Source organism: Scardinius erythrophthalmus (genome assembly GCF_964197995.2).
Source record: "Scardinius erythrophthalmus genome assembly, chromosome: 11".
NCBI lineage: Eukaryota > Metazoa > Chordata > Actinopteri > Cypriniformes > Leuciscidae > Scardinius > Scardinius erythrophthalmus.
In genome coordinates, this window is record NC_138231.1 from 43,291,899 (window position 1) to 43,304,398 (window position 12,500).

The 12,500-nt window shown below is 37.7% G+C and overlaps 1 protein-coding gene across 7 annotated transcripts in view; it reads left to right on the top strand.

Annotated features, from left to right (window-relative positions):
• lama2 (laminin, alpha 2) overlaps nucleotides 1-12,500 on the top strand; it is a 221,970-nt gene that overhangs the window by 75,768 nt on the left and 133,702 nt on the right. For all 7 annotated transcript variants that reach the window (XM_081378796.1, XM_081378798.1, XM_081378793.1 and 4 more), the window contains exon 13: nucleotides 10,858-10,959. In XM_081378796.1, coding sequence (XP_081234922.1) covers nucleotides 10,858-10,959 — 102 coding nt within the window. The remainder of the gene's footprint in view (nucleotides 1-10,857; nucleotides 10,960-12,500) is intronic.

Sequence of the window (12,500 nt, forward strand, 5' to 3'; positions counted from 1 at the left end):
CATAATGGCAGTGTGAAATATTAAATCAGATGAGTATACAGGACTGATCTGTCTGAGAAACACCTTCATCTTATTTCAGACAGTGATATACATCAGAGGGTGTTTAGCCGGTGTGTGACCATGACTGGGAAAACATGGGAAAAGACATTCAGCTTTGATTACAGAGGTGCAAGCCAAAATTTACTGCATTTAGACCTTCAAAGATTAAACAGGTCATGAGCACATCAAAGCGAACAAGCTTCCATACATCATCATGCACCTGTTCAGAAATACGTTGGATGAGGTTATTATAGGCCAGACACTCGCGTTCACTCTAGACAAGGAGCCCTATCTCGCACCCAGCGCAATTGGCACCCACGCACAGCGGACTTTTCCCTCCACAGACGCACGTCGGTAAATTAGGGAATGAACTTGCGCTCCCGGGGGCGGTTCAGTGAAAAGAGGAGGCGTGTTCCGGCGCAAACGTTCCCTGGTGCTATTTTGCAGTTTCAGAAAACAATTCCACCACAGACCAGGAGAAACCGAGTCTAAAGTCAGCGGCGCGTTGCACATGTTATTCCAGCCCGTTCTCATCCTAGGGCGTCATATATTGACGCTTTTGACATTTCGTCGACATCGAACGCACATGGCACCCTTTAGCGTCAATATGAGACGCAGATAGATATGGGCCAGAAGGCGCCTCCTAGCGGTCTAACATTAACCCTACACCAGACCTAAACCTACCCATAACCGAACAAAGCTCTGTGCGTGTCATATTGACGCTAAAGGGTGCCATGTGCGTTCGATGTCGACAAAATGTCAAAAGCGTCAGTATATGACGCCCAAGGATGAGAATGCGTTGGTTATTCATATGCTATTTTAAGGGCGCATGCTTGGCCATAATGTAGCGTGTGCACAACACACACACACTTTGCTTATCTCATCTACACAGACGCAGCAGTTTTCATTTTTAGAAAACCATACATAATTACAAGGAAAAATATTACCACACGAGGGAAATCATTGTTGTGTCCATAAAGATGTGAACAAATAGGCATAAATCTAGCTTACACATTTACCCAAATTATTATACGCCTGTTTAACCGAAGCTAAGTGTTTCTCCATCCCCAATGTCACTTCTCTGTGTTTTACGGCCCTGACGAGAGCGTCGGTCTCCTCGGCTGTGAACCGCTCCTGGCAAATCTGCCGTTATAATAGCAATCCGCCATGGAACAAGCGCGCCTGCTCTTAAAGGGAATGTGAGATGACGCTCTGATTGGTTTATTTCACGTTACGCCCAAACCACACCTATGAGTAATGAAGCGACTTCAGACCAACACATTTTAGATTTGCATCGGGCGCAAGAGTCATTTATCCCGCCGGTATAATAGCAACAGCGCCCGAGATCCGCCCACAAAGTTACTTGCATTTCGCGCTTGATACTTGCGTTTCAGATCGTTAGAATAGGGCCCATAGTGTTATTAGTCTACTAATCTCTTACTCATGACACATAGCAACAGAGCTAAAAGTGTTCCTAATATGCCTGAGCTTTTATTGAAAGTAGCCTAATTTTACCCGTTGACACATTCCTTCACAAACACCCGTAAGAGCTGTGATTGTGATGTTTGAGTTGAGGGAGGCTCGATGCGCGAGAGGTTTGCAAAATATGAGATTTATTTTTGTAATTCTGCTCGGTCTCAAGTGTCGCAAAAACTACAAACTGCACCTTTAAATTTGGGCTTCAGCAAAAGCGCACTGCTTTAAATGAAAGGAACGCAATGTGGCACAATATTTATTTTATAATCGTGTTTTAACATCCACTGGAAGCCAAAATTGAAACTAAAATCTGATTAATCTTTGGGAAACTTCAACTGCTGCTGTGATGTGAATAAGGGGCCGTTTACATTGAAAGTGTTTTTGTGTTTGTTCCTGTGTAAACATGCGCAGATGGATGTGCTGAGACCTTTAAAAAAACAGTTAACTATAAATTAACTAATCCTCAATCATACTGCAACGTGCATTTTATGGAAGGAATTTTTTGGAGGGAATAAAGACTAGGAAAGACTCCGAATATACATTAGGATAGCACTGTAATAGGGTCAACACCAATTCATATGTTCTTTCCCACACATGTAGCTCACTGCTGACTGATCAGTCATGATTGAGCATTATCCATGAATGAACCCTAAACAGATAACACACACACTTGAGGACTTGACAAGACAGTGAACAAGATGAATATGCATATGATTTTCCTGAATATTCAGATGTGTGATGTGGGAAGCTGTTAAACTGCGGCTGTTCTTTGACCTCTGAACTCTCTCCACTGCTAATGATGCCATTAGTCTGACTTTAAAACCACTGTCAGCATTCATCTAAAAGGCTTTTCATATCCAGATATATTAGGCTGTACATTTAATTGACTTTTAAAGTTTTAAATGAAAGATTCATCAGGTTGTGCGTCACTGATGCACTTTGAGTCGGTTACATGTGTTAAAAAAGCCTTTCTGGATGAATCTCTTGACACCTTGACGTATTTTATTATTTTAGGATCATTAAGATTATTTGCATTGTGACATCATTTTCTTTAATTCATTGTCCACCAAATTCACATTACTATAAAGAAAAAGTAAAAAAAAAAAACATAATCGTCCAAAAAAATGGACGTTATGCAAAATATTCTTATTTTTCCCTTTGCTTTTGTGGTGTAATACAGACAGTTCTTCATGAGACCCACTGTTATATTTGCAGTAATGCAGACACTTTTATAAGTCTGATCACTTTAGTCTTTATGGCTTTTGAGTCAGACATTATTTGCTTGACACTGGAACATTTAACGCTTTCCTTAAAAGGACTGTCAGAGTAGATTTAGATTGACATTCACGTCACACTTACACACACAAGACACATGTGTAGACATTTTAGTGGTTGTGTGAAGTTATATTGTCTTTAATGCTGGATCCATATGAATTCGCTCTTTACATAGAGTAACCACATATTTGACAAAGCGTCTGGTAATACAGTTTATCTCTATGGCAACAGCTTTCTTTTGGTAAGATAATGTTAAATTAGAGACCAGCTCATTCTTACCTCTACAGAGAGTTTCAGACGTCTTTCCGTCGAGAGTTTAAATTGCTGTGGAGGAAGTGCACATTACCTGGAAATTGTGGGTCTTTACAGCGTTCACTCACAAAATTTCACTCATAGATTGGTGTTTCACATGGAGCGATGGAGATTATGTGCAATTGTGAAGAAAAAAAACCCATTATTTTCTTGGACATTAATTTATGCGTATTGTTAGCTCAAACTTTGCTGTAACTTTCAGTTTTGATATTTTAAAATTTTTTAGATATAATATTCATTAAAATCTGATTTTTTGGTGTGATTTCAGAAAATGACACATGTAAACGCCTCAAAAACTATTTTACGATTGAATGAGATCACACAAAGAGTTTGTTATGTAAGTTTTAATATCTTGGCACGGCCTGGAAAGGTACTTTATAGAACCTATAAAAAGTTCTGGTCCCAGACAGATCATGCAATTGTGCATCAGCCAATCAGATTCAAGAACCAGAACTAACTATTGTATAAAGGTAATCAAAATGCTGACATTCAGACCAGATTGTGAGTGTGATATTCCTGTTAAACAACTGTTCAATAAGTTAATATTGAGTTACTTGCATCTTAGTGGCAAAATTGCCAGTAAAGGTCATTTCACACTGGATGCGATTTTTGACGCACGAATAATTCGCGCGATGGTTTTATTTTGTGATCAGCTGTTTGTGTAATGAGCGCTTCCACACCGAACACGAATGTGCTGCGGCGAAAAAACGACTTATTTTTCCGCTTCAATGTCGATTTATTTTTATTTTTTTACTTTTGTTGCGACAGAAAAGGCTTCAGCCAATCACAAACTACAAGGACAACGATTTGAAAGACGATGTGTGGCGTAGCATCGCCAACCAACTCGGTTATCGTGACTGTGAGTGTGTTGTGTGATAGTTTTAGTCGTTGTATAGTCCTGTGCTGTGTAGGCTAGCAGGCTAAACTACATTTGGGATAGAAAGCTAACACTATTATCGTCAAAGATAGAGACAGAGACCGTGTTTACTTTGAACATGTTACAAAATGTAGTGAGACTATTTAGGGCTGCTTTTAGTGTACTATACATTCTTTGTGTGATATCTACAGTTTCTAGTCGAATGATTTTAACTTGTTACTTCGTGTGTTACATGTAATGTGTATTGACATTACAAAATGCACTGTGTTTAGTTGAAGACAAAAAACTGTGGAGAAAACCTCAGGGACACCTGTGAGAGGAAAAGGAGAGAGGAAAAGGACACTAAGAGTGGACATTAGCATACTCCCCTTCAGACTCTGTTCTTTAAGATCGGGTGCACCCAAAACCTTCTTTTCTTAAGAAAATGAAAAGCTCGTCTTCACTGGATGATGATGATGATGATGAAGTGTCCATGTTTTCTCAGCTGTCGGCGCGAAAGTTTTGGAATATTGAAGCTCTGAACGTCACAGACGTCGCAAATTCGCGTCGCGGCTGATGTGAATGGTTTTGACGCGAACTATTCGCTTTTTCGTTACGCGTCTGGTGTGAAAGGGCCTTTACTTTGCCTTTTTAGCTCCACCAAACAGAGACACAGTAGATCCAACACAACACTCAATAGCTGTTTTATAATTCTGTTTTTAATGAATAATTCAGATGACTCATTCATATAAAGACAGTCATCTTTTTCTGTCCTGAAAAAGGACAGAAAAAGTTTCTTTCCCCGAAACAAATCATTTGAACGAGTGATTTAGTGACTCGTTCATAACGCCAGCGCTCTTGGTCCAATGCTTGACAAATCACATTTGAGGACTGGAACTGTTATGATGTTAATGTTTATAATATAGGTAACACTTTACTACCTTAGTTAACATGAGCTAATATTGAACTGCACTAATACAGCATTTATTAATCTTTGTTAATGTTAATGTCAACATTTACTAATACTTTATTAAAATCTTGTTAACATTAGTTAACACACTGTGAACTAACATGAACAAACAATGAACAGCTGTGGTTTTATTAACTAACGTTAACAAAGATTAATAAATACAGTAATAAATGTATTGCTCATGGTTAGTTCATGTTACCTTATTGTAAACCTTATTGTAAAGTAGTGGTGGGCAATACTGCAAATTTCGGTATCGATCCGATAGCCTACCAAGTAAATACAGGGTATCGCCGATATCGATACTGATACCAATACTTTTTCATTTTAAAAGCATACACTTGAACTTGTACTTTCCTGTGCTAGAGCAGTGTGTCATGATTTATGAGGTGAATACATCATTAATATGCTAAATCTGAATACGTTTTCATGACTACTAAATATTTTGTGTTTGTGCTCTCAACTCGCCTGTAATTAGTCAGTGACTTTTACAAAACTACCCTAATTATAGTAGCCTACTAGCCTACTAGCCTACTACTATCCTACTAGTACTAGCCTACTGTTCAAAAGTTTGGGGTCTGTAAGATTTTTAATTCTCTTCTGCATTTATTTGAACAAAAATACAGTAAAAACTGTCATTTATTCATGTGATCATAGCTGAATTTTCGGCATCATTACTCCAGTCATGATGATAATTCATTTTAATATGCTGATTTGCTGCTCAGGAAACATTTCTTATTATTATCAATGTTGAAAACAGTTTCATATTTTTGTGGAAACCATGATACATTTTATGCAGAATTATTTGATGAACAAAGTTGAAAGAACAGCATTTATATGAAGTAGATTTTTTTTAACAGTGTAAAACCCTTGACTGTCACTTTTGATCAATTTAATGCATCGATCCTTGTTGAATAAAAATATAAATTTCATGAAAAAAATCTTACTGACGTCAACATTTTGAACCGTTATGTACACTTTTGGTTTGTTTATTGCGAAATAACTCCCGATTGTTTCTCTGTCATCTAAGCAAGGCTTTGTTTGCCAAACGCACTGGGCCTGTGAGTAGGGGTGTGACGGTTAGTATATAACCGTGAGACCGACGGTTATAGTTGAACACCGTCATTACAACTCTATAATCGCCAAAACCGTGTAATTAAAATATTTTTACAAACATTTTTTATCATAGAGAATGTTTAAATGTTAACTAATTAAAAACATTTGTTAACAGTCTGTGTTATTAATGGTCTACGTCGTTTCCAACTGTATTTGATTCTTTGCCAAGTAGGCTACCCCTTGACCGACCGCTAATCATTTGAGATAGAAATAAAAGCTATGATATAGTGATGTGCCATCATTATGAGATTTATTAAACAAATGAAAAACATTTGCAATATTAAACATTAGCAATGAACATTTGCAATCGGGAGAGATGGTTTTTACCACTTAATGGGATAGTCCTAAAATGGTTCAGGTCATACTTAGATGGGAGAGGTTATTATGTGAGTATAGGAGATCATAAGTCTGAGTGGACATCCATGACATGCGGAGTCCCTCAAGGCTCAATTCTTGCGCCACTCCTGTTCAACCTGTACATGCTCCCAATGAGCCAAATAATGAGAAAGAACCAAATTGCTTACCACAGCTATGCAGACGACACACAGCTCTACTTAGCCCTATCGCCTAATGATTACAGCCCCATTGACTCCCTGTGCCAATGCATTGACGAAGTCAAAAGTTGGATGTGTCAAAACTTTCTTCAGTTAAACATAGACAAAACTGAAGTCATTGCATTTGGAAACAAAGATGAAGTTCTCAAGGTGAATGCATACCTTCACTCTAGGGGTCAAACAACTAAAAATCAAGTCAGGAATCTTGGTGTGACACTAGAGTCAGACCTTAGTTTCAGTAGTCATGTCAAAGCAATAACTAAATCAGCATACTATCATCTGAAAAATATTGCAAGAATTAGATGCTTTGTTTCCAGACAAGACTTAGAGAAACTTGTGCATGCTTTCATCACCAGCAGGGTGGATTATTGTAATGGACTCCTCACTGGCCTTCCCAAAAAGACCATAAGACAGTTGCAGCTCATACAGAACGCTGCCACCAGGATTCTGAGCAGAACTAGAAAATATGAACATATCACACCAGTCCTCAGGTCTTTACACTGGCTCCCAGTTAGATTTAGGATTGATTTTAAAGTATTATTGCTGGTATATAAATCATTCAATGGCCTAGGACCTCAATACATTGCAGATATGCTCACTGAATATAAACCCAACAGATCACTCAGATCATTAGGATCATATCAGCTAGAAATACCAAGGGTTCACTCAAAGCATGGTGAATCTGCTTTTAGCTATTATGTATTATGCTATTATGCCAATGCTCGTCCGACTGTTTGAACTGTACTGTATTTTATTTTTTTATTTTTCTTAACTGTTTTAATTATTCTTATTTCTTTTTATTATTTTAATTTCTTTTATGTAAAGCACTTTGAATTGCCATTGTGTATGAAATGTGCTATATAAATAAACTTGCCTTGCCTTGCCTAATGAAGTTTTGTTTTGTAAATCGTCAGACATGATTTTTACCACTTCATTAAGTTTTGCTTTGTAGAAAGCCTTTCTTTAAAGCGAATTTCGTTTTGTACAAATTGTATCTTAATTTTAATAAATATTTCATTCAACCAATTGCATGTATTTAATAAATAAAAAGCAAATATAGGAGACAATATAATAACCGTGACGAGGCTCCAATGCGCCGCGTTCACTTGCATTGCATTGTGAAGTTGAACTAGAGCGCATCTCATCGTAAATGAATGAAACTCAGTGTAGGCCTATGCCTCATACATTAGCATTAAATATTTTTGCTGCATACTTTCTAGAACAAACAAGGGCTTTCTTGCGGCTCGCATCAGCAGAGCATTGCATCGTCCATAGACAGCAAAACAATCAGCGGATGGCGGGCGGGTGCGGCTTTGAAATCTGGTCAAAAAACGTTGGTGCGGATGATGAGTTTTGTGATGCGGTTGCGGATGAAATAATACCCTATCCACATACAGTATGTCTTGCAATACAATAATATAAACAATCCATCAGTTGAGATTAGTTTCACATGAGTGATCTGTATGTATGCAGATAAAGTTGGACACACTTATAGTTATATATAGAGCTGTGCATTTTGTGAATATAAACAACCAAGCAGTTGAGATTTGCTTTATACAGTACATTCACGCATTTGGCAGACGCTTTTATCCAAAGCGATTTGCATTGTATTTCAAGCTACACATTTACATTCTTATCAGTTCTTGCTTTCCCTGGGAATCGAACCCATGACCTTAGCATTGCAAGCACCAACGCTCTACTGTCTGCGCTACAGGAAAGATATAGTACAGTACTGTATATCACAGTTTCCGTAGCTGAACATTATTTTTTTGGTGCATAGCAACATTCTGTTAGTATTTTTATTATGTAGAAACAATTTCAAAAACAGGTTGTGTGATATTGTGAACATTTGCTCTGATCGAGTTTGGCATCAGCTTGACAACAGCAGCTCTAGAAGTGGAACAGCCGTGTGAACACAACGCCATCGCTACAATCACAGACACAAACATGTTACAAATCTTCACTGGTGTTCTGCTTCTCCCTGAGATTCTCCGTCTGTCTGTAGTCTCAACATATTTGCCTACAGTTTTACTGGTCATTGGCGTTCACACATGGTATTAGTTACTCTCTGTATGTGTGTTTGTGTGTGTGTGTGTGTGTGTGTGTGTGTGTGTGTGTGTGTGTGTGTGTTTATGTGCTGGCTCTTTTTTCCTGCACTCTCAGCGCTCTCCAGATGTGTGTTGCCTTTTGAACTAGATGTCACAAGGACAACACAAACAAACCAGACTCAGTTTGTGGAGCTGTGCTTGTTTGTGTCTCTGTAGGTGGGCTCTGATCCATATCAGGCTCATTCTGCTGGACATTAAAATAAACGGGCTGAGACGCAGAGGTTAGCAGGGCGAGGCGGGGGTTGATTTGATGGAGAGAGAGGGGTCACAGCAGAGGTCGGAGGGCAGAATGCTCTAGAGTCGCTTGTCTTTAGTTTTTAGGTGCCGGACTGATCGCCTGTTTCTCATTTCCTGTAAGAAGTGCCGGGGGTGATGCTCTAATTTCCACTCTCACTCTCTCTTTTCATGTCTCCCATTGAGTCTACGTCTGCATTCATGCTCAGTCGTAGCTTTTGGGTTTTGATTTTTTTTGCAGTTCTAAAAGAACTCACTCTAACAATAAAGAAATGCCAATGTTTTTTGGATTTGGTACGTTGGCAGTACCTTGTGTTTTTTTACAGTAGCATGGTGTTCATTGAAGTACCTCTGAATACCATGTAGTATAGAGCCAATAGACTACCATAGTACTTTTTACCAATGCAACAACTTCACTAGACTACTTAATGGCAAGAGGAAGCTATTATTACATTCCTATTAAATAACTGCATTTACGTGAATTAATACTCATGTGTTTTTAAGTGACCTCAGCTAACTAAACTAATGACTCTGCTGACCCGAGCATTATTCATTTTTGCTGCTCAGAATGAAGTGATTCTTGAACACTCAGTGCTGATTGAGCTCAGGAAACTTCATGTTTCTTAAATGAGGTTTCAATCTGTATATATATATATATATATATATATATATATATACTGTATATGAAGAGTTCAGATGCAAAAGCCTCTAAGTGCCATCTGAAATTTTCTTCTAGAATGATCATTTTCATAAAGCTTGCATATTTAAGTTAAGTAATTTCAGTTAAATGACAATTAATAGGTAATTTGCATTGTCATTTAAGTGAAATTATTGAACTTAAATATACAAGGTTGATAAAAATGATCATTCTAGAACAACATTTCAGATGAGGCTTTTGCATGTGAACTCTTCATATATACAGTATATATATATATATATATATATATATATATATATACAGATTGAAATCTCATTTAAGGAACATGAAGTTTCCTGACATTATTTTTAAAGATTTTCCACAATATAATGCAATACACTACTGGTCAAATGTTTGGGGTTGGTAAGATTTTTGTTATGTAATATATTTGTGTATTACTTGCATTACGGCAATGAGAATTTGGGGGGAAATAGACTTAACTGCCATGAAAATAATGTCAAGATACTGAACATCTTAATGCTCCTTAAATAGGCTTCATTTTGTGTAAGCAAAAATATCATCATTTCTTATTGTTCCTATTGATTTTGGAATGAAATATGACATTTCTTGGGCAATTTGCCCAAATGTCACTTCTAGCCGGCCGGACAGCCGCAGTGTTGAAAAATCAATGTTTTTTTCACGTATTGTTCTGGAGACAAACGTCTGCCCTCGTTCCTTTAGACATGAGCAGTCAGAACATATAAAAGTGTAACGAGCAAGACGTTTTGATGTTTGCTTTGAGTAGCATTCGATGTGAATGCCGTATGAGTCTGGGGTGTGTTGGAGAGAGGAGCTCTGACCTCTACTCGCAGGGCACCGCTGTAAACCCAGCCGAATCTGAGGAGATTTAGTTTCCGTTGAAGTGTAGGAGCATGTAGGAGGATGTATGTGTGTGTGGGGGCGCGTGTGTGTGAATAAAAAGCCAGGATTGAATGCAAAAACACATGGAGAAGTGTTGTTCTCCCCAGTGAAGCTTGAGCTCATCCCTCAGTGTGCTGGACTGATTTAACTGCGCTGATTTGCCCTGCAGCGTAACGTTACCCAATAACAGCCAAAGACCTGGAGAGGAGAATGCGCTCTGCTTTGTTCAGTGAGGGGAGAGATGTGTGTGTGTGTGTGGCTTCATCAATAATCACTGCGTCTTGAACTTGTTTTCGACCTTTTCTTGAAAACAGACACGTTTGCTGACCCTTGCTCCGGTTTGTGTGTGTTTGCGTCTGCAGCTCTTGGCGTATGGAGGCATGCTGGTGTATACGGTCTCTCAGGACACAGAGAGCAAAGACGACCCGGTTCGCATCATCAGCGCTCCTGATGTCATCATAGAGGTGCGTATGTCCAACGCAAATGCATTCACACTGGATTTGATAGGATCAAGTGAAATAAATGGTTTCTTTAAACTCTCCGCGGTTGTGATTCATAGTGAAATATGCAGGAAAACTTTTCCTTTAGGTCTCAAAACTAAACAGGATTTTCCCCTCCAACTATTTCATTGAAAACTTGCCTGACAACGTTCACTTGGCCTCCTCTTTAGCTCAAATATTGGTCAGAAGTTCATAAAAAGATGTTTAATCTAAATGGTTACATGCTAACAAATTTGAATGTAAAAAATAAAATAAAAAAGTAAAAGATGTACTGTAACGTATGTCCACTGAAGGCAAGTTGTAAAACCCAAGTGCAGTTTATTATTATTCAAAAACAAGATCAAACATCAAACAAAGGCGTGGGCGTGGCGTGGCGGTGCGCATGGCACTCAAAACAAAAACATGGACTTGACGCTTACCAACAGTTGAACAGGGAAACAATACTTGACCATGACACATGGCAAACATTTGGCCTTAAATATACAAGGACTAATGACAAGACAAGGGACACCTGTGCACAATGAAACAATGAACCAATGACAACATGACACATAAGACAAGGGAAAACATGGCAGGATCACATGACTATAAACTGGGAATCACATGACAACAGGAAACGTGACAAAGACGTGAGACATGACCAAAACAAGACGTTACCTGATTTTGCCTGCCCTGAAGGTCTGTGTAAAATTTGTAGCACAGAATTGTAAATTATTTCAAAAGTTCTGCTGTCCTTTTATTCCTTGGATTAAGCTTAAGTTTCCAGATACCTGCGACCGCTTGGCCACGTTACAGCTGAATGTTCGGCATCATTACTCCAGTCTTCAGTGTCACATGATCCTTCAGAAATCATTATAATATGATGATTTGATGCTCAAGAAACATTTATGATTATTGTCAATGTTGAAAACAGTTTTTTACATTTTTATTTCATGATGATATGATGAATAGAAAGTTCAGAAGAACAGCATTTATCTGAAATCTAAAGCTTTTGTAACATTAAACACTACCGTTTAAATGTTTGGGGTCAGTAAGAATTTAAATTTTTGGGGGGGGGAAATAAATAAAATAAATCAATACTTTTATTCATCAAGGATGAGTTAAACTGATCAAAAGAGACATGTAAAGACATTTATAATGTTAGAAAATTCTAAAGTTCTTTTGAACTTTCTATTCATCAAAGAATTTTGAAAACAAATTGTACAAAACTGTTTTCAACATTGAAAATAATAATGAATGTTTTTTGAGCAGAAAATCATCATATTAGAGTGATTTCTGAAGGATCATGTGACACTGAAGACTGGAGTAATGATGCTGAAAATTCAGCTTTGATCACAGGAATAAATTACACTTAAAAATATATCAAAATAGAAAACAGTCATTTTAAATTGTCATAATATTTCACAATAATACAGTTTTTTTTATTATTGTTTTTTATCAAATAAATGCAGCCTTGGTGAGCAGAAGAGACTTCTTTTAAAAACATAAAAAATCTTACCGATCTA